The sequence below is a fragment of the Conger conger genome, chromosome 12, assembly GCF_963514075.1.
Source record: "Conger conger chromosome 12, fConCon1.1, whole genome shotgun sequence".
Classification (NCBI taxonomy): Eukaryota; Metazoa; Chordata; class Actinopteri; order Anguilliformes; family Congridae; genus Conger; species Conger conger.
The window spans coordinates 35,405,521-35,429,323 of record NC_083771.1 but is presented as its reverse complement, the minus strand read 5'-3'; the positions used below and the strand labels follow the sequence as shown (position 1 = coordinate 35,429,323).

The window sequence follows — 23,803 nt, the reverse complement described above, 5'->3', positions numbered from 1 at the left end:
CAAGTAACCTTGGAGAAATGGTGGGAAACAGAAATACTGCATGTCTTTTTTTAAATGAAACAAATTACTGATGTTATCATTGCAATGTTAATGGGGTAAAACGCCCATGCATACCATGAGACAACACATTGTACATCATCATGATGTACGTTTATTATATATAAATTATCTCTCTGAACATGCTGCAGAAAATGTAGGAGTTGAATGGCCATTGGAATCTGCATCTATTTGATGAGAAAGGTAGCTTTTAGTCTTTAAATTAGTAACTTGATAATTCACTATCTAGTATTGTGTAAATGTATAAAAATAACAAATTGTTGGTTAAGCCATCAAACAAAGAGTTTTTAATAACACATGGGGGGTTTGAAATAACAACTGTTCACAGATATCAAATCTACAATGGATAAAACTCAATGGATAGAGAAATGCAGTGCTCTACAATCATACAATGAGTTTAAAATGGACGTGCAAGCTGATATTTGCATAAAAAATGTGTAGTCTTCTGTACGGTCCTTATATAGATGGGAATCAGATAATATTGAAGCTGTATGAATTAATGATAATCCTTAATATGAAGTACTCCATGTAGGCCTATAGTTGTTCAATAACCAATCGCCGTTAGTGTGTGTATGAATGGGTGAATGAGAAGCATCAACAAAACATAACACAATAATGACATAAGCATAAAGTACACTGCAACTCATTAACAGACATTCATCACCTCCTGCAAACTATTATATTGACCCTATTGTCTGCTAATACACACATCGCTGTCCAAATGTTGCATTTTTGCAACATGGTCAAAATGACCTCAAAGTAACTAAATTAATTTAACTTAAATTCATTATACACATGTAATACACATATTTTGGCATCCCAATGAAAATATTGGAGGCAATTTACTTCAAGTGATAGAAAATCCAGATTTGTGACACAAAGGGGATCTGCTTGATGAGGCTAAGTGCTCGACACTCTCTGTTGAAAAAGTTCCACGCCAAATATGTTTCTACAATCTATATACTATAACAGTATAGGGCCTAAGGAACCGCAAAATTGTTTTGACTGATAATAGACATAAATGCTGTCATTTTTGTAACATATAAGATACAAAATGGCAACACCGGATGGCGCCAAAACTACATTTTAAACAAAATAATTGTAAAAAACTACTGTTCAAGGCAAAGACTGCACACTATGTGAATGTTGTGCTTTTGTTCTTTCCTAAGTTGTTTATAAAATAATGTTTTATAAATTAATATGAAATGCCTATGCATTCGTTTTCTTTTAATGGGCCAGAATACTTCATTCTAAACTAATATAGGCTAATCTGTAGTCTAACAGAGTAAGCTATATCACACAGTCAATAACAACGTTCAAAACTCAAATAAATATAGCAAATAAATAAATAAATAAATAAATAAATAACCACAGACTATATAATGTTATCATAAGAATGATAACTACGTGCTGCATTTAAAACAATATCGTTTCCATGCTCTCAAAATGTAGAGCAGCCGATGCCTCGTATGTGTTACTGAAGCTTTTCAGTTCTGTAGTCATGTGAACATGGACATTACAGTCCCGCAATGATGGTCTAACAGTCTGAGGAATTCTTAATCATACCATCAATAGGCCTAATAGGCATAAATCGATGCAAAGGGCTACAATACATGTTCACATCAGGTTGTTCTATAATATACTGTGGGCATTGGGTTCCGTTTGCACATTACAGCTGTGCATTTCCCCGTCCAGTTGTGTCCGACAGGTGGCAGAATCGTCTCATCGATTGTCCAAGGTGGAAAGTCCACGAAGGCGGAGTTAAGTGTGGGAGAACTACCATCGCCGTGGGAGACGGACACAGCTTCTTAGCAACAGACCTACTGAAATCCTGAAGAGTAAGGTTACATGTTCATACTTCAAGCAGACAGGGGCAAGTGTATTATCAGGGATGAGAGAGGGTAGTACACACAAAATAAGGTAGACTTGGAGAGAAAGAAGGATATCATATTTGAACTCCACTTCTTTTGCATGAAGAAGAATATTGACGGATACGAGTGTGCCTCGCGGATACAGCAAGACAGAGAACCCATGTGCGTATTGAAAATACCACAGCTTGAGGCAAACTCATCGATATAATCCACAACCGTCCTGCGCCTGTGAATCCTACAGATCGGGCTTTTTCTTGACCCCGAAAAAGGAAAATGACTGATTTCCATTTGTTATAACGGCTTTGTTCCTATAAGCTAGGCTACACAATAGTAAAAACAAATTGGATATATATGTTAAAAAATAGATATATGCTATAATTGCTTGGTTGGTTGTATAAATTGGGGGGAAATAACGGGACAAAGAATACATCAAAAACAAAGAATCTGTGCGTATTTTGGAAAGAGCATAAGGTGAGAACCAACACTGAGTATATATATATATATATATATATATATATATATATATATATATATATATATATATATATATATATATAGAGAGAGAGAGAGAGAGAGAGAGAGAGAGAGAGAGAGAGAGAGAGATTGACGTTCTCAATTCATGTTGTTTAATGGCATGTGCTTAATGGTTTGTGTTAGTTAGGTAATTTAAAAAGTGCGCATTCGTGTAATTGTCTTCTTTTTTCTTTTCTTTATTTAGATCCTGTGCCAAATATCTGTTAAAACGTAAGAAGTAGCCTGACCTCCATAAAAACTGCGAAAACTGGATTTCTACAGCCTACATCATCGATAATATCGATGAATTCACGTGAACCCTTTTGATCTTTTCGAATCATCACAGGCGCTTTTGGGTGCGCTTTTACCCAGTTTTAAGCCTTTTGTAGCTAGGCTACTTGCTGCAACCTCTGAAAAATATCCAGAACGCGATGGGTTGCTTCTGTGCTGTTCAAGAAGAATTTTACTGCGAAGTTTTACTCTTGGATGAAACTAAACTGACGCTAACCACTCAACAGCAAGGCATAAAGGTAAGCAAAATGACACGATCGCCGGCACCTGTCGCCCGACTAGGAAGACCGTTTAATGAAAAGGCATATCATTAGTTGGCTACAAGAAATGTAATTATACGTTGCGTTGGAATCGTAATGCTGCTGTTGTCATTGCGACCAGAGAATTCCTTGAGGCTATTAAAGGGGAGTAGCCTTCATTGTTTGACTTCGTTCGAACGACCAGTGGCTTGTTGCACTTGTCAGAAAGCCGACGCATTGGCCTACTGAGAAGATTAAAAAGGAAAATGATATAAAATAAAAACCACACATTACAAATAAATCACCTGACACGATCAGACACAATCTTCAATAGCAATGCATATGTCAACTTATGTCAACAATAAGTCACTTATTTTTATAATGTTAATGTTAATCGTCCTCCAATCGCTCCCCCAGGCCACAACAAGGCGTTTCTAAATAAGTTTTAATTTCCTGAAAAAATCTTAGCTACATTTTAACTAACAATAAGGTGTTTAAGGATCATATTTAAGACGTGTATTACATCATTGAAATTTGAAGAGGGGTCAGATCCTGGAATGTAACATTGCAGTCCAGGAATTACGGGAGACCTGTAGTACCACCATGCATTTTTATTTGGAATGGGGTTAGAATTGTGATGTGTATGTCAAAGTGATTGCTGCATTATATCATATTTTTTCAATTTTCTTTCGAATTATCGTTTATGTGAAAAGCCACACCCACATGCGCATTGATTTGTCGTTAAGCAATTTCTTTTTCTTTTCAACTTTTCCTTTGTAAACTTTCGTGAGACTAGCTGAAAGAATGCTTCAATAAGACTTTAAAGTATTTTTAACACAATGGGAAATGGCAGGATATACTCTATGCTACATACTGTAGCTCCCTTGGGATTCTTTTCTCTCTGTGAAGATATTCATCCATGTACCAATTTTATGTGGCTGTGTATTCGGAATTTGCAATATAAGATGACTGCTTTAGCACCCCCAGGGTCCAAATGCCATTGTATTTGTGTAGTGGCCTTTAGGGGTAGGCCTTTAAATAGTGTGAAATTTAATGAATGTACACTGTGTGGATATAAAGCAAAAATATTTACGAGACATCTTTATAGTCACATTATGTTTACAGCACCTTTTGTCTTAGACCCCTAAAAATGAATTTCAACATCAGAACTGAAAATGATTCATCCAATGGAATGAAACACTGATGTAGTTTTTCCTCTGGCTTCTTGAAAGTGCCTTTGATGTTCTCATGAATTGTATTGCTTTGTAGTACTCACACTGTGTCAACAGGTACATAGAATTAAGTAAGATAACAAGACCAGGTACTGTTTCAGCACAAACCAAAATCATTTGGGGCCCTTACTGGAACCTGTCTGAAACAGTTTTCTTTATCACTGTTGTAGTTTCATGGGTCTTTCTGAACTCAGGCATATTGTTCATAAAAGTATGTCTCTGGCTTAATATGACAAAAATAAGGGCCTTTGCTCCATTCCACCTGGTCTTTATTGTTATACCTTCCAATCTTTCTTACTTCCAAGAATGTACCTGTAAGCATTGGATAACAGAGGGGTGGCCAACCCTAGCCCTGGAGAGCTGCAGCGTATACAGTTTTTTTTGTACTTACATGAACAACTAAAGTAGCTAATTATCCAGTTATATAAAACAAACCTGCATATTTTCTGCCTTTCCAGGACCACCCCTGTTATATTACATATCCTCCAGCCCCCCTGCCCCCGCCTTCTTAAACCATCCCCCAAAATTAAAATATTGTGAAGATCATAGGCTAATTCAAATGTACTGTAAAATCTGAATGATGGCGTGTCAAGTTTGTCCAACATAATTGACAAAATAATCAATAGAATTATTATTTTCATTTGCTGCTTTGGAGGACAGGCCATTGTGCAAATGATGATGGTATTAAAAGCCAACTGGAACCTTGTTTTTCAGGGTAAAAGGTGATTGTTGTGCCACAGTCTTTCTGAACATTAGGAAGTCTAAACCAAGGGCTGGGTGCTTTCATATTGGTCTCATCTGGGATTTATTGTACTGTCACTAATTGATTCATTGGATAAGTCTTTCATCTTCATGGCCCCCATGGTCACCATCATCTCACAGAAAAAGAACAGTGTCTGTGGCGGTGATACACTGTAGTGGCTTCATCGGAGGAGTGCTTTAGGATATTACAGTGCATCATCAGCCACACCTCTGTCTCATTTATCACAGTACAGACTGGGAGACAATAGTCTACGAACAAATGTCATTCAAATTGGATATTCATAAATAGACGATGAAAATATTGAGTTGTAATGTATATATGATATATGCACCCTCTACATGTTTGACAGGCCAAATGAACAGTACACAACTGCACTCCGGAATAATTTCCTAACATTACATTGCAATGGTTATGTTAATTTCAAGATGAAATTCATCATAATCTGTGGTTTCCCACTCTGAAACCTTAATTGACTCAAATACCCACTTACCCATTTTAAAGCCACCTGTTCTAATACGACTATATTGTGCTCTCTGATTGTGCTGACAGAGCTAGGAGTAGCCTAATATTGAGATAGCCTACAGTGAAATTGGCTCTATCTCTACTGTGCATTTGGCCTGCATTTGTCTACTTAATGTGCAGAGTATGGAGGCAACCTTAGCTGAGGAGGTAAGAGCAGGCGTCTGGCAGTCGGAAGGTTGCTGTTTCAATCCTCCTAGGTGTTTATGTCTCTGAGCAAGATGCCTAACCCCAAATTCGTGAGCTGAGAATTAGAAGATAATATCTGCATTCTGAGTAGTTTTGAGATTCAAAAGTGAATGAGCTCCATGCAGATATGACTTTTAAATGTAGATTTGTTGTAGATACTTTTAAACAGCATGTTTGTATGAAATCACACATGTATTTTGTGCCCTACAGATAACATATGTATGACACTGACTCATTTTTGTCAAAAATGTCAGTTAGAACCTTCTAATTCTGAGCTCACAAATTGCTCTCGACGAGCTGATTGGTACCAAACATGGCAGCCTATCGCCGTTGATGTGTGTGTTGGTGTGTGAGTGTGAATGGGTGAATGAGAGACATTCATTTTAAAGCGCTATATAAATGCAGTCCATTTACCATTTTACCATTTAGAGTGCACTCCAGATTCAGAAACCCATTAGCTACATTTGATTGAAGATCTGCAAGGAGAAATATATTTCTAAGGTGGGCACTGCTTTACAATAGGTACAATAAATATATACATAATGAACATTAAATGTAATATAGACTGTGCTTACATATCTGAAGTTCCTTGTGTGTTACAAGCTGTATGGTTGTAACACATCAGGAAGTGACATGATACTGAAATTGATAATTATTATTGAAAATAACATAATATAAGCTAAAATAATATTATTCCATAACAGTGTTAAGTTATTTATATTTATATGTCCATTAAAGCTATGGAAAATATCACAAATTGAATGATAATGAAATCAATAGTGGAAAGTCTTTAATTTTAAATTGCATCTGAAAATTATGAAGCGGGTCATTTGAAATGTCGGGGGATGGCTAGATCTTCCCAAATGTGAAAATAAAACTGCTTCACTGCCAGAAAATTGAGTGTTATCACCTCCCACCACATGAACTGAGTCTATTTCCTCCATTATATGTACGCTTATTTGGGAATACACATTGTGCTGCAAGCCTTATTTGAGTGAAAGATGGGGCATTGACCTCACAGAGTCCGTCTAACCTGTAATCTACTTGAAAGTATTTTCCATTGTATCCAGTGATTGAGGGACTTGCACACACAGTGCACTGCTTGAACTGGCCACACCTTAGGAGACAAATTAGAAATAATATATTTGCTGTAATCCTTTAAGTCTCTCAGCCCTTCTGCATTGGGGAAGAATGGTAGGATACCAAGCAATGTTGTTTGATGGTTTTAACAGTACAATAGGTAATTTCAGACTAACGGTCACGAGAGGAATAGGAGCAACAAACACCTTCAAACCACAACACTGTTTATCCCTCCCTCTTCTATGTGAACACGCTGACGTTGAAACACCATTGGCTGTGGCAGTTAGAACCAATTTTCAACCAATGAGCTTGAATTCTTGTACAGCTATATGATGTTTTGGTACAGAGTGCCGGCCCATCAACTTTATATTAAGTTAATTAATTAACTATAAACACAGGCATAGGGTGAGTCAACATGTCAGTGAGCCTATTTCAATGATAGGAAGGGATTTACAATGGTCTTGTAACAATGTTTTAACACAAAAATCTTACCTATTGTACCTTTAAGGCTGTACCGTTTGCTTATGATACTCCTGAGGCACAGCAATTTCTTAAGCAGATCTATAGCCCACCACATGCAACATTCATTTGACATACAGTATACTGCCGTTGTGTGTTATTGTTATTAAGGTGTTATTGTTAATGCAGAGAGAAAATATATATTTTTTCTAAATCAAGGATTTATTAAATATGTAAAAATGTTTTTTATACTCACAATTCACTGATACTTTCTAAATGCAAAGAATAGTTGAAGTGAAGTGGATCGCTTTTATGCGGGAAAATGAGAGACCACCCCTTATGACATAGGTGGTCTCTCATTTTCAACAGTAAGGTGGTCAGCTACCCTATCTTGACAGAAAACATTTGACTCTTGAAAGCATCTAGGCTTGTACTACCAAACTGTTGTCTCTCTACTCCCCAGTCTTGCTCTTTGTAGTTCTAAATCCACCTTTAACATTGGTGTACATTATCTTCTCTCATTGCGTCCTGCAGTAAAAGCATTGTCAGCTCAGCAGACTAGTTTCTGTGAAGCTTAATAAATGAATTATGAAGTGTGGAAGTGCCTTCTGATATGATTCATTCATTAAAATTCCAAACAGGCTGCCATAGCCACCTCCAGCATCAGTTTTAGACCTTTGCATTCCCACCAAAAAATATATTTTAAATGAGATTACAGTCTAATTTATAAATAATCCACCCTTATTAATTGCATCAGAACATAACCTACAGGAGCACTTTCTCTCATGTGAGATCCCCTTTCATGCACTCCGTGGGTACAGCCCCCGAGTCCGGCCCCTCAATCCAATAACTGACATTCTCTGTGTAGTTTAGGGCAACCCAAGGGACACATGAAAGAGACACAGTTGACGGATGCCTGCCCCGGTGTGGGGAGGGTGTAGCGCAGCAGCTTTGAGGAAATGAATGGGAAATGGATGGAGCACTGCATCTGAGGAAATGTGGTTGTTAAGCACTTTCTAAGTAAGCAAAGTATGCACTTCCCTTGCATATTTATCTTTGATGTCCGGAATAAATTTATTTTCTGTAGGTACTGGTATTCTATGGATAAACACGGGCATAGGCAAGCAGGGGATTTTGTAGTCTCCTTTGTACATTAATGTTATTCATTGTTGGACATAATTAAGTGCAATGTTGTTGTTACTATTGGGGGTATAAAGAGTTCCATAGCCTTTGAAAATACATAAAAGGTTAATAATTGGGTTTGGGGTTAGGGGTAGAGAAGGGGTATGGCTGTGGTCTTGGGTAGAGGTTAGGGCTTTGTTTATAGCTATAGGGCAGATAACATACTGTATAATCAAATTCAGTAAATCATTGAGTCACATTCCACATAATGCACAAATAATAATGGCTGTGCAGCAGTGTATATGTAGTTAACAATTAACATTATGATTTTGTATTCAACATACCTTGCATGTTGTTAAATACCTTGGTCTTTCTGAATGAATAATTCACCAGTTCACAAATGTATCAATGAGTTCAAACGATCACTAATCTCCTATGTGACACATAGTACACAATTTTTATGATACAGAATGCTTAGACTCCCAAAGGGTCAGTACAGTTGTCCCTATATTAATATTGAGGGCATAATATTTGGATCCAGCTGCTCACTGGATGTTTTTTGTATTTCGCACCATTTTCTGTAAACTGTTGTGTGTGAAAGTCCCAGGAGATCAGCAGTTTCTGAGATACTCAAACCAGCCTGCCTGGCACCAGCAATCATTCCACAGTCAAAGTCACATAGATCACATTTTCCCTCCATTCTGATGGTTGATGTGAACATTAACTAAAGCTACTGACCCGTATCTGCATGATTTTATGCATTGCACTGCTGCCACACGACTGACTATAATTGCATTAATAAGTTCCTAATAAAGTGCTCAGTGAGTGTATATAACCCTGTTGAATTGTGATTGGACTTAAAACCATTCCATGGAGTTTTCCAACAGTGTAACATGTACAGACCAAGACTTTTGAGATAACCATGCTCATGTTTTTCTTGGAAAAGGAAGTCCCTGGTATTGTTTTACCTGCCAGGGCAGAGGGGAGATCGCTGTAGGTATTCTTTTGGGTTTACATGAGCCTTGCTTCCCTTGCCAGGTAGGAAACAAGTCCCCCTCTGTCTTTGGTGCGCCAGCTGTCACTCTGACCTCTTGTTGCAAACACCAGTGCCCCTCCCCTTCTGTTCCTATGGCTGGTGTTACTGGGCTTGAGCACATAGCCGTCCCCTCTCCTGTCATTAATCTGCCGGTGTTCCGCTCCTGGCACAAAAGGCCGTCAGTAAGATCGGGTTGCTCATTCACTTTTAGTTAGCTAATGATAACAGAAGCAGATGGGCAGGTCTGGGGTGTCCAGCATTGCATCTGTATCTCCCATCTTTATTTTGCAAAGATCCAGGATGTCCATTACAAATATAGCTGCTAGGGGTCCTAGCAGACATCACAAAAATCGACAGAGAAAACATTATGGAACACAGACATGAGAGACAGACAGGCATATAAGCAAGTTGGTAAGAGTTGACGAGTTGACAGTTGTTTTTGTTAGGCCATGACCTTTCGATGTGTTTATGAATCAAGACCGTCAAACATCAGCTTTTTCCAGCAACTTTCTTGCAGGATCATAGTGTGACAATTTCATTTTCATATGTGGATTTTGAAAGGACAACCTTGTATTTCAAAGGCCTGACCCATATCAACTTTAGGCCACTCCCCAATTTAGTGTGTTGGGCGATAGAGGGGGTTGTAAGGGGCGGAGTGTCATGACCGTCCAAGCCATGTCGAAAGCCTCAGAAGTAAACCATTTGTTAATAACAGCCAAAAAGTTAATGCAGTTTCACATACCCCTTAAGTCTGTTGCACTGTTGCATCCGTTTAATTCGTTTCAGATTCTTAGCCGTGGCTATTCTACATATGGTAGTTGGAGTATAAAGACAAGTAGCATTTATGTAAATGAGAAGCCTGGTCACAGTCAAAGTTTTTAATAAAAACTTTACACTAAGAGGCAACCATGGACAGTCATAATTTATATCTTTTTGCAAACTCCAGAGCTGAATCACCTCCGTGTGGATGTGCCTAGCTTATCTGAAGCTCCAGATCTGCAATATCAATATCAATATGCAAGGTTCCCAGATACATGAATCAGGCTACACTGAAGAGGGAATTCAGCAGAAGTACACTCATTCATACAGTAGGTCTACAGAGGACATTGTGTGATTCAGTCCTTTAAGTGTTATGATTGACTCAGTGCAATGGCATAGAAATATGGTTGATATTTGCTTGATAAGTGCCATTAGACATGCAGTACCTCCAATCATATGGTTTTTGAGAAAATCTCATTCATTCAGCAGGATGAATATAATTGTAATTTGGTATATATAAACATTTATAGCAGTTTTGTCACTTTATAGTTTTCCAAAGCACAATTATACAAAATACAAGCTTTCTGATTAATACTGTTATGTGACTGCGGATGCCACAAGCTTTGCATATGAGATGGGAGACTTATTTATGGAGCCCTGAAGGTGTTTCACAAATGATTTCAACCATGACTTGTCGTGCCATACAGTTTTTCTTTCCTTCAAATTATTATGTATATGATGTGCATTCTTCATCACATATCATGCTAAATACTGCAAAGACAGAACTGAATGTGTATGTATTCTCGCAGTCTTTCACTGCTCTTGTCAGACAGCTGAATATAGACTATTTCAGCCAGCTAGCTTTAAGGAATTTTACACATTTTAATTCATGGATTTCAATCACGTGATGAAACTGCTGTAGTCATATTGATGACCAAATGATGACTGCTTGCCAGCAGAAGGTAGCAAACTAACTATTACTTCTGCACAAAGATATAAACACAAATTAAAATTTTCTGTTGATATGAACCATGTAATTTGCCTTATTCCCCTCCCGATAGCTGACAAATTTCCGACTCTTATTTTTACATTATTTAGGCTACATTTGCCTGATCCCGTGTTTCCGCTAGGCTTGCAGGTCATTGGTGGCAGCTGGGGTAAAGCCATTAACTTTGTTATTGTTGTAATTGAAATGTGATCATGAACCGGCCATAATATGCCAACTCACAATAATAAGACAATCATAATGTATGTCCTTCATACTTTTATTTATGACTCTTGTTACAGGAGCCAAGTGAAATAGTGACATAGTGGGATGAGAATGACAAGTGTAGCCTAGGTCTCATTCTGATTGAAACTAACATTAGCTAATCAACTAGAGCTAGCTAGCTAAGTTAGGTGATCCATTATATTTTTCCTTGATGTGCCACCTAAAATGCAGCTGCCAACCGAAAGTGAAACGTATTTTCAGTTATTATTATTATTTTATTTTATTTACAATTACACCAGATAACTCAGCAGCCTGAGCCAACTAGCTAGCTAAATGACATATCACAAGTTCCAAGTAAGCCAACCACCACTGGCGCTGACTGACAGAAACTGAACTAACTGCCAGCTGTCTTGTGACGACACATGAAATCTATGTATAAGTACTATGGAAGGAAAGGGTATCCTTCTATGCCCAGGATAAAAAGGAACATGGTTTACAGGAAATAGGTTTATTTTGTCCAGTGCTATTATAAGGTATTTCCTGGCTTTTTGTATGAATGTCTGCATCCACAACATTTGGGCCAATATTGACTTTGGCCTAGATCTATTCCTTGCCATATTATGGGGTTTAAATATTTGTATACATTTAGACTAAATATGAAGTACAGGAAGTATTCCAAGCTGAAATACAATGAACACAGTTTGTGTCTGACTACAGCTGCATTCATTATTAGAGATTAGTCTAGTGAAAGAACACTTCTAAGCAGAGGACCTAATGAAAACACAATGGTTGGGTCATGGAGCGAAGTGCCTTTGCTAATGCGCTACATCGTAATTGGCACAGTGAAAGCATCAGAGAATGTCGGCAGCACGTTTTTCTGATTCTGTCACCTTGTCATCCGGAGTTAAGTAACCAGCTCAGACCCTGCTCTGAGTCTTCAGTCTGTCATTGTGAATAAATGAATCCTCCCTGCTGTGAAAGCAGGAAACCCCAGCATAATATGCAGACATTTTATCACTTTCTCTGTCCCCTGGTGTTATTCTCTGAAAAAGATTAGGCTTTATGCTATTTAATGAAGAAGTATGTATCAGGGTGGGTGGGGGTGGGCCTATTTGTGCATTGTGCTGTTGCCTCCTAAAGAAAAACTCCTAAGGCATTTAAACTAGTTCAGGACTTGTAGTAATTGTGGAGCTCATGTTATAATTCACTTATGTCAAATAAGTGTATTTGTGATTTGACACATTTATGATTTTTATTTTTGATTGTACATGGTGATTTATTGTAATCTTGTCGTAGCACTGAGCAATACTTATGTGCTTTGTTGTGTACTCTGTAATCATTGCAATTTTTCAACACCCATTTTCATTCCTTGTTTGCCTGCCACATTTTGTTGGATGCATAATCACAGGAGATACAGTTCACTTAAACATTTTGGCTACACATCTGGATGAACCAGAATATAAATAACTTGGAAAATAATCAGTCCAGTGTTCATTGTGACGGTACCACTGCTACTGTGTTGCAATTACCGTGAATTAGCTAGCAACAATGAAAGACAGCTTCTCTATCTCACACCAGTGACTTCCCACGTGGACAATCCCATTCACACCATTGACATGTTTGGTGGCAAAATGGAATGCATACAAGCAGAACACCTCATACCTACAGTCAAATATGCTAGTGGGTCATTGATGTATTGGAGATTTTTTGCTGCCAGTGGTCCAGGGGCCCTATTTAAGATCAATGGCGTCCATGATATACATCAAAATCCACACAGAAAAGGTTAAGTACAAACAACAACCATGTTCTGCAGTGGCCGTCACAGTCTCCAGACTTAAATCCCATGAAAAAGATGTCTAAACCAGGGCAAATTTCTAACTGAGGTCCAGAAGCATAAGTAGGAGCAGGTTTATTGCTAGTTCTTTGAATCTACAACTTGTCAGCACCTTGTGTAAAACAGAGCATTTGAACATGCTTGCTTCTAAGTGCAATAAAAGAATAATCAAAAGAAGAATACGTTGGTTTTCTTTCTTTTGACAACCATGTATTGCCTGGTTTTTCATAGTAAATACAGTGTATTATATTAGAAGCAATGCTTTCCTGAGTCAAAGCATTTCTAAATAGAAAACTGAATAAATATACAGGACCCCAATGTTTGTATACTTTATCATGTTACTCTCATTCTCTTTTGCATGAGAAACCTGCCTGAGAAAGCAACTGAAATACTCATTACATAGTTAAATGCATAAATACATTCAATATTAAAAGACAAAATAGTTGAAATATCTGTTTATACTTTGAAAGTATATTTTCTTTGTTTTCTACACAAACTTACTAATTAGTAAAAATTTAAGTATATAAAGTTAATTTGGTCTTGAAGCCAACAGGAGATGGCCATGTGGGTTTAGCTGAAAAACTATCGTCATTTCCCAGGGACTATAGACCCTATACAACACATTTATTCATATTCATTCAATGAGGGAAATCTCAGATGAGGGTGCTGTTCATGAGTTATATAATTGACAGACTACATTTAATTAAGTCTTTCACAGGACATGAAACCAATTTTGATCATTTCTGAAAAACACATGTGAATTGTGAATCTAAAATGAATGTAATGGAACAGAATGTAAAATAAATAAAATCCAAAACATCATGCTTCTTCAGGTTGTTATAAATCATATCTACTGCATTATAATCCCTACGCATCCATTGCAGCCCTTGCTGTTGTGCACAATTTGGCTTGGCTATGCACTGCTAATGTATGGGTGAATCTCTGTCTAGCTAGCTAGTCCAGAATAGGTGCTGAAAGCTGAGGAGCTTACATAGACCAGCAGGCGTCAGAGCATTCAGGTGGAAACCTTCTTGCTGAATCTTCTCTGTTGTCACGTGGAGTTTAATTTAGGAAACCGTGACCCTGAGGCAATGATGCTCTGAAAGCACCATCCAATCCAGTGTTTGAGTCAGGCCATGTGACCATAATGTGTCTCCTATGTGCGTGCATGTGCGTGTGTGCATGTGTATGTGTCTGTGCATGTGTGTATGTAGTTGTATGCATAAGGACAGTTTCACATGCAGTCTGTATTCTATTCTGAAAATATTCGGCCAAAATATACTATTGAGGTGTCAATTTTGCTTTTTCAATAGAACTGATGTATTTTGTTTATTTATTTATTTTTAAAAGTCTGGGCTCTGCCTGAGGCACAATGTACTATATAATTACAATGCCATTGTTTGCCATATACACAGTGCTGTGTAGGAAAGAAATCCAATAATGCCCTGTGAATAGTTTTCTTTTTGTTTCATTTTTGTGAAAATGAATGACTAATATTTAGTAAATAATCATTAAGAGGATAAATGACCTTCCCCACAACCACAATGCGTTGCACTAATCTTGTGTAGACTGCCCCCACTCTATTCTAACAGGCTAAATTACCTTGGAGATAATACATGGTGTGTATAAGCTGAAAAGCTACTGAAAGCTGGAAAATAAATATAAACGTGCTTGTTTATAGCATTGCAGCAGTTAAGGCACCAACAAAAGGCCAAGCTCAAATGGAGGAAGAGAAAGTGTACATTCGGGTGACAAAGGCAAAATGGCAGGCATGACCTTTGAGTGTGTGTCCCTAAAGTGTGTGCAAGGCCTTACCAGCTGCCATCCAAAGCAAGCTCTGCTTCAGCCCCTCTCTACAGCAACTTCAAAGAGGTTCAGAAGAGCGCTGAACAAAAGGGTCCCTTGCTTGTGAATTTTATTGCCTTATATTGTTGAACAAACTTATCGACTGAGCTATTTGGCTGGGACATGTCTTAATAAAAAGCTGAAAGGGGGGGAAAATGCTTTTAGCCCATGGTCAGTGGTTTGCCTGTAATACAATGAGACACAACACTGCGTGCTCTGTGCTATAGACAAAGGCACTATTGAGTCTGCCTTTGGGCTGTGTGGGATTTTGCGTGATGCACAAAACCGCTCACGTGTTGCTACCGTAACAAAGCAAAGCAGCGTTAAAACAACATCTCTGACCCAAAAGGGCTTCTTGTGTTTTCTGGCCTTCAGAGTTATTCGGACCTCTCACATTTGACCAGTAATGAATGCAAACACGCATACTTTTGGCACAGGCCACAGCTGTTTTCTTGACTAGATTTATTTGCCCTTTGTTCTGGACTTTCCAGCACACAATCATCGTGTTTTTCCAGCAGGCCACCTTAAAGCGTGGAAAGAATGACTAAATGGCATGCTGTCGTCTGATGATCTAACTTTACAAAACTACATGGTATGTGCCATCAAAATATACCCTGCAGTAAAACAATGCTGTGTAAGGATGCTATAACATTGGTGTGAAAGTTGAACTGTATGTTTTATTTCACTTCACAAGGAAAATGCTCAAATGCAGTAGCTTGAGAAAGAATGAAAAACGAGTAAGATGGTAGTACGGTAGATTTGTAATGACTCCATTATGCAATTACATGAAATGAAGAGAAAATCTTCTTAATCTAAAACTGAACCATGAAAAACATATCTCCTATGGTTATACTGGCAGTCGATAACTCTAAATGAAAAACAGTACATTTAGAGGACAAGTCTTACACAATGCAACATTGAATAAACTGCTCTGTGAAGTAAAGAATACAGTATTTCATTTGAAACCTTTTATTTTAGGAAGCTAAAAGTGTTAAAAACTCCATGGTATGTAAAAGCATTCTTCTGTGAAATGTATGCTTGAAAAATACTGGATTAATATCAACAGCAATTTTCTAATGACAAGACAAGTATAAATTGCAAATATGGTTAGCAGTGCCCTAAAGAATTGCCTAAACATGTTCAAGATGCCTGTCAGATCCATGGCCTGTATTCTGGTCTTGACATGCTTCATCATTAAACCCTGACAGACTTTTAGACTATACACATTTTTATGTCATGTCAGTTATCAGTTTGGCTGAAATTAGATTGGATTTGGAGGAATGGATCACTAAAGTAATGCACTTCCTCATTAGACTACTCTTCCTTTCCGTGCCATCACCAAGGTCATGCAAACTCCTCCTCACCCTCGTGTGTGAAGTGGTAGTCTGGACAAGTGTCCTGAATACCCCCGCTGTTGTGCTGAGGCAGACTGGGTGCTGTATTTTGTTTGGGAGCGTGCCCAGGACTTACAGTACCATGGTTCGGGACTCACACAATTCCACAGACCGTTTAGCATGAACGGTCTAGTGGAACAGATTTCTGAGACAGGAGTTTAGAGCCAAGCTGGTCTGGGCTCTCATTCATTACCATTAAAATTGACAAAGGTTATTTTGTGAACAGATATCCATGGTAGTGACTATGAAATTACAGATTGTTTATTTTGTATTAGTCTGATTGGGATTTAAGTACTTGAAAGGACATTTCCATCAAACATGAATATTTCAAAATATTCCATTTGCACCTGCTTACATTGCAATGTGTTTACTGATTTAAAACCAACATTCATGTTACAAATCCTATTTACTTACACCAATACACCAAACTGGCACATGTAATATGACATCTATTCTAGATGGTAGGCTAATTAAAGATGCATCTCTTTTCTCTACAGATATGAGGAATACAACATTAAGATTTTGTCTTAAAATGGCACTGTGCTCAAGAAGGTGTTCTGACAACTTTTAATTCAGTCATCAGGAATGAAAATACTGTGTTACTTAACTCAGCTGTCTTCAGTGCTATAATTCAGGTTCGTGATAACCATGATAACATTGAGTTTAGTTAGCTTTTGGTTCGGTTTCACTATTTGTCAGTAGTTGTTTTGATGTCATTTTTTAGATAGCCTACATATTTCAGAAGTCAACAAAATGCTGTGATTTATATGCTCATCCAACCCTTTTTTTTCTTGGACAAAAAGTGGTCTGCATTTTTATGATTGCCCTTGAAACAAAAAAATATATATTGGGAATGTGAGATCCACCATTCCCACATCTTGACAGTCTAACACTGTGAGCTTTAATGTGTTGACTACTAACATTATGTGAAAAGGCTGCTCGGTTTATCACTTCTACCCTTAATTTGGCTCTAATGCGATAATGAGGCTGTACGTTGTGCCGCAGGTATGTAGAGGGCTCTCTGCTTACAGCCCTGTTGTGGTGGGAGGTTCTTGCACTGGAGGTAGTTCCCTGGGCTGTACCATCTCATCAATCTAATCTCTGACAGACTATTTTCTGTGGTGTACATCTGGAGGATGCCAGTACCTGTCTCCAACAGATTCAATAAAACTAATGGCTGGGCTTATTTGAATCATGCTGAGAAAATTATACAAAGCAGTCTTCTTTTACGCATTGACAGTCACAAAACCATAATAATATCACAAAACACCAATGACATAAAATACAACATTGGTGTAAATGCCATATCCGAGGCTGTTTTACACCACTTTGGTACTTGCTAATATACTGCTAATATACTGCTGTGGGGCGACATGTCTCAGGCGGTAAAAGCGGTCGTCTGGCAGTCAGAGGGTCATTGGTTCAATTCCCGCCCTGGGTCAAAGTGTACCTGAGCAAGACACCTAACCCCTAAATGCTCCTGACTAGCTTGTTGGTGCCTTGCATGGCAGCCAATCGCCGTGAGTGTGTGTATGAATGTGTGAATGAGAAGCATCAACTCTACAGTACTTTGGATAAAGGCACTCTATGAATTCCAACCATTTACCATCTAATATACACCTTGTGACCACTGTATTAGGTAGACCTGTACACCAGCTTGTTAATGCAAATATTTATTCAGCCAATCTTGTAACAGCAAATAAATGCATAAAAGCATGCAGACGTGGTCAAGGGAAAAAATGTGTTGTTAATGAGAGAGGTCAAAGGAGAAGGGCCAGACTGGTCGAAGCTGACAGGAAAATGACAGTAACGCAAATAACAATGCATTACAAAGTGGTATGCAGAAGAGCATCTCTGAACAGACAACATGCCAAACCTCTAAGTAGATATGCTACATTACATTACATTATTGGCATTTGGCAGACGCTCTTATCCAGAGCGACGTACAACAAAGTGCATACCCATAACCAGGGATAAGTTCGCTGAAAGACCCTAGAGGTAAGTACAATTTCAACTGCTACCTGCACAACAAAGATAAGGACAAGGGCCATTTTTTTTTTTTTTTTTTTTTTTTTTTTTTGAACAAACAAACAAACAGAGCAAAAGTCACCAAAGTTAACTATCCAAACACTGCTTACCTAGCCAACTAAAATACCGATACACAAAGCAAGTCACAGAGACAACAATTAAGGTTCACAGGGAGGTAGGGAGGGATGGGGAGAGGTGCTGCTTGAAGAGGTGTGTCTTCAGCTTGCGCTTGAAGGTGGGGAGAGATTCTATAGTTCTGACCTCAACGGGGAGTTCGTTCCACCACCGTGGAGCCAGAACAGACAGTAGTCGTGAGCGTGAGGTGGAGGTTCTGAGAGGGGGAGGTGCCAAGCGGCCTGTGGAGGCTGAACGAAGAGGTCTGGCAGGGGTGTAGGGTCTGATGATTTTTTGCAGATAAGCTGGGGAAGACCCTTTAACTGCTTGGAAGGCTAGCACCAATGTTTTGAATTTGATGCGAGCCATGACAGGCAGCCAGTGGAGGGAAGTAAGCAGGGGGGTGACGTGTGAGTATTTGGGAAGGTTGAAGACCAGACGAGCTGCTGCATTCTGGATGAGTTGGAGGGGTCTGATGGCGGACGCTGGGAGGCCAGCCAAGAGGGAATTGCAGTAGTCCAGGCGGGACAGAACCATCGCTTGGACCAGGAGCTGGGTCGAGTAGGGGGTGAGAAAGGGGCGGATTCTCCGTATGTTGTATAGGAAGAACCTGCAAGACCGGGTCACCGCCGCAATGTTCTCGGAAAGGGACAGTCTGCTGTCCATCACCACGCCGAGGTTCCTTGCACTGGGTGACGGCGTGAGTGTGGTATCCCCGAGGGAAATGGAGAGATCCAGATGGGGAGAGGCATTAGCAGGGATGAATATCATTTCAGTTTTACCTGGGTTGAGCTTTAGATGGTGGTTGTCCATCCAGCTCTGGATGTCCCTCAGGCAAGCAGAGATACGGGCTGAAACCTGCGTATCAGACGGCGGGAACGAGACGAAGAGTTGGGTATCGTCCGCATAGCAGTGGTAGGATAGCCCATGTGCAGTGATCACAGGGCCAAGGGAGCGAGTGTAGAGAGAAAAAAGAAGTGGGCCAAGGACTGAGCCCTGGGGAACTCCTGTGGCGAGGGGCCGAGGTGTCGATACCGAACCAGCCCAGGCAACCTGGAAGGAGCGACCAGAGAGGTAGGACTCAATCCAGTCCAGGGCTGTGCCACAGATGCCCGTTGCTGACAGGGCAGACAGGAGGATGGAGTGATCCACAGTGTCGAAGGCAGCAGAGAGATCTAGAAGAATGAGGACAGAGGAGAGGGAGGCTGCTCGTGCGGCATGAAGTGACTCACTGACGGAGAGGAGCGCAGTCTCTGTCGAGTGGCCCGATCTGAAGCCAGACTGATGGGGGTCTAGCAGGTTGTTGTTAGAAAAGAAGGAAGAAAGTTGAGTAGAAGCGGCTCGTTCTATAGTTTTAGAAAGGAAAGGAAGAAGAGATACCGGGCGGTAGTTCTGGATGATGGAGGGATCCAGGGTAGGCTTTTTTAGCAGCGGAGTGATGTGGGCCCTCTTGGAGGATGCCGGAAAACAGCCGGAAGACAGGGAGGAGTTGACAAGGGAGGTGACAAATGGGAGAATGTCAGGTGTGATAGTTTGGAGAAGAGAAGAGGGGATAGGGTCAAGGGCACAGGTTGTAGGGCGGTGGCAGAGCAGGAGTTGAGAAACATCAGAGTCTGTAAGGGGGGAGAAAGTGGAAAAGGAAGGGATGGGCCTAGAGGGGGGGAAGGGCACAGTGAGGGGGGCGGTGGTTGTAAAGGATCTGCGGATGACTGTGACCTTCTCATCGAAGAAATCAGCAAAGTCATCAGCAGCGAAGGAGGACTGAGGAGGAGGAGGCGGTGCGTTGAGGAGAGAGGAGAAAATGGAGAAAAGTTTCCGGGGGTTAGAAGCAGAGTTCTGAATTTGCGTTTGATAGTATTTTGCTTTGGCGGCAGTGACATCGGAAGAGAATGCCGCCAGGAGAGACTGGTAAGTCATGAGGTCGGAAGCGTCTCTGGATTTCCCCCACTTCCTCTCCGCTGCGCGGAGGCTGGCCCTGGAGGTACGGAGGGTGTCAGATATCCAAGGACTGGGAGGGGATGTGCGAGGTGGCTTTGAGACAGGGGGACAGAGAGAGTCAAAGGCGGAGGAGAGAGATGAAAGGAGGGTGGCAGATGCAGAGTCAGCGGGGAGTTTGGAGAAGGGTTCGAGAGGAGGGAGTGAGGCGGTGACGGTGCTGGCAAAGGAAGAGGGTGAGAGGGAGCGGAGGTTACGGCGGGCTGAGGAAGTGTGGGTGGGAGGAGGGGGAGGAGGATGGGGAGGAAGAGGGAGGGAGAATGAGATGAAGTGGTGATCAGATGTATGCAGAGGGGTAACCGTGAAATCGGAGCATGAGCAGTTCCTTACAAAGACAAGGTCTAGGACATTGCCCGCCTTGTGGGTCGGAGGAGAGTGTTGCAGGGAGAGGCCGAAGGAGTGGATTAGCGGTAGGAAGGCAGCAGACTGGGAGGCTTCTAGGTGGATGTTGAAGTCTCCAAGGAGAATCAGTGGGGTGCCATCCTCAGGGAAGGAGCTGAGAAGGGTGTCTAGCTCATCAAGGAAGGTTCCCAGGGGCCCTGGAGGATGGTAGATAACTGCAATGAAAAGGTTAGTAGGGTAGGATACTGCAACAGAATGGAATTCAAAAGTGGATATGGACAGGTCAGAGAGGGGGAGAACAGAAAATTTCCACGAGGGGGAAATTAAAAGACCAGTACCACCGCCACGGCCGGAAGGCCGGGGAGTATGCGAGAAGGAGAAGGAGGATGAGAGGGCAGCGGGAGTGGCGGTGTTGTCAGGAGTGATCCAGGTCTCAGTTAGGGCAAGGAATTGTAGGGACTGGAGGGAGGCATACGCAGGGATGAAGTCAGCCTTCCGAGTGGCAGACTGGCAGTTCCATAGTCCCCCTGTGACAGCAAAGTCCTCACAGGGGGTCAGCGGGGGATAGCTGAGGTTTGAGGGGTTCCGACGCCGTGGAGGCCCACGTCGCAGGGGGGGTCTTCGAGGGAGAGAGCAGACTGGGATGGGGAGAAACATAACATCACAAACGGGGACGGAGCGACGCTAGCGTCGCTCTGACACGCCTATTTAAATGGCCTACAATTGCTCGCAAGCAATACCAAATCAAAGCTAATCTACTGATAAATTCCACAGCTATTTAAGTTACTTAAGACAAATGTTCAATCACTCTACAGGTATGCAACCAGTAGAAGTGATTAACAGGTAATAGACAAACAACCTGGCTCAAGCCCTAACCCTTGCTGTTCAAATGAGCAATTTAAAAAAAATCAACGTTACCGCGTGTAGAGGAAACCCGCAGCGATACTAAACACCTGGTCAGAATGATGCACTTACTGACTAAGGACAACTTTCGCCAGTCTAATATACGCTAGCGTCGCTCTGACACGCCTATTTAAATGGCCTACAATTGCTCGCAAGCAATACCAAATCAAAGCTAATCTACTGATAAATTCCACAGCTATTTAAGTTACTTAAGACAAATGTTCAATCACTCTACAGGTATGCAACCAGTAGAAGTGATTAACAGGTAATAGACAAACAACCTGGCTCAAGCCCTAACCCTTGCTGTTCAAATGAGCAATTTAAAAAAAAATCAACGTTACCGCGTGTAGAGGAAACCCGCAGCGATACTAAACACCTGGTCAGAATGATGCACTTACTGACTAAGGACAACTTTCGCCAGTCTAATATACGCTAGCGTCGCTCTGACACGCCTATTTAAATGGCCTACAATTGCTCGCAAGCAATACCAAATCAAAGCTAAGCAGCAGAAGACCAATAAATCTAAAGAATAAGTCTCATACTGTAAATAACTAATAAATTGCTCACTGAGTGTATATTGCTGTGAAATGTATGTTATTTATTATATATTGGTGTGAAATGTGTATGTACAGTATGTATGTATTGTCACAAACCCAATCCTGCAATATTACAGCTAGCAACCCAGTGGCATAAAATCGGGCCCTGACCTTGTGTATGCTGTGCAATGTTTTTGTTGGTTGTAGAAAACAACCAAAAATAACTGTCTTGAGGCCTCATGGCCGACTTTGCTTTTAAGTTTATTTTATTTAATTTTTTTGTCCAAGGGAGGACAATAAATAAAGCACGGGCAGAAATAAGTAAAAAAACATCAATATGCGGGTACATGAGCAAGATGTGTATTGAAGAGTCCTCAACGCAAACAGACAAGTATTTTTCAGAATAATAAAATGACATAAGGGAGCGGCCCCTGTTCAGCCCACAAAATCGTTTGTCGGTCTCCAGTGTTTTGAGAATTTTGGTTTCCACTTTTCCCTTTAAACAAACGCCAAACACCTCTTCAATCTCACACCCCCCTCCCCTTCCGGCTATGACCCTTTTAAGATCTAAAGGCGGAGGAAACATCTTGCAGCCACGTGCCGAATTAAAGACATACAAAAGCAACAAAACATGCGCAACATGGAGTATTTATGTTATCCTATGAAATACCCAAAAGTATGTATGTATTTATTAAATGTATTTTATATATTTATCATATTATCTTAAAAACTGCACATGTACACAGTGTAATGCAGCGTATTCCATTCCCATGAATGAGGACTGTGTTAGCTGCTTATCTTCTTTGGCAGGATTTATTTCTCCAGTGTTTTGCACTGCAGGCATGCTAATTGCCTACCTTTTTCTTCTCTTCCATTATATTTGAAAAGAAAGTATAGTGAAAATAGAGAAATTGTTTGTTTGCCGTATTCTGGATTTGTTAAGTCATTTTCCTCCTGTTACAAAGCTGCACAGTGCCAGTCTGTTATTAAGTGTTTATCTGGTGATTCCATCCACATAATAGGCTTTTCTATCAAAGGCCACTGGTCGGCAGCTCAGGAAAACTGGCATCAGCAGCAAAGGAACGTGTGATTGTGTGAACCGTACCTTCCATCTATGCAAAAGGTCAGGCATGAAGTGTTTGGAGCATGCTTAAGTACCAGGCATTATTAGTTCGATGAACTGATTAATTTAAAAGCAAACTTGAAAACTTGAGTGTGTGAGGCATACCGTAAGATTCCATGTACAGTCAGGGACTAGTCTCTGGAGCTAAAGATGTCATTAAATGCAGATTACTGGCACCCCTTTACACGATGATCATTACGCTTACTACACACTCACAATTATTTTCACTACTGTGGCTACTGGATTACTGATCAAAAATAAACTGTGGTCTTTCTGCTGTTAACCCCCTTGGGTGCTGATATTTCAGCAGACCAGACAACCACCTCTAATGTACTGCATTTTTCATTTC

The 23,803-nt window shown here is 40.4% G+C and overlaps 1 protein-coding gene across 2 annotated transcripts in view; it reads left to right on the top strand.

The window, feature by feature from the left end:
* The first annotated feature begins 1,894 nt into the window (after positions 1 to 1,894).
* Positions 1,895 to 23,803, top strand: part of epb41l4a (erythrocyte membrane protein band 4.1 like 4A) — an 80,659-nt gene continuing 58,750 nt past the window's right edge. For both annotated transcript variants that reach the window (XM_061263344.1, XM_061263343.1), the window contains exons 1-2: positions 1,895 to 2,399; positions 2,647 to 2,971. In XM_061263344.1, coding sequence (XP_061119328.1) covers positions 2,873 to 2,971 — 99 coding nt within the window. In that variant the 5' untranslated portion in view covers positions 1,895 to 2,399; positions 2,647 to 2,872. The remainder of the gene's footprint in view (positions 2,400 to 2,646; positions 2,972 to 23,803) is intronic.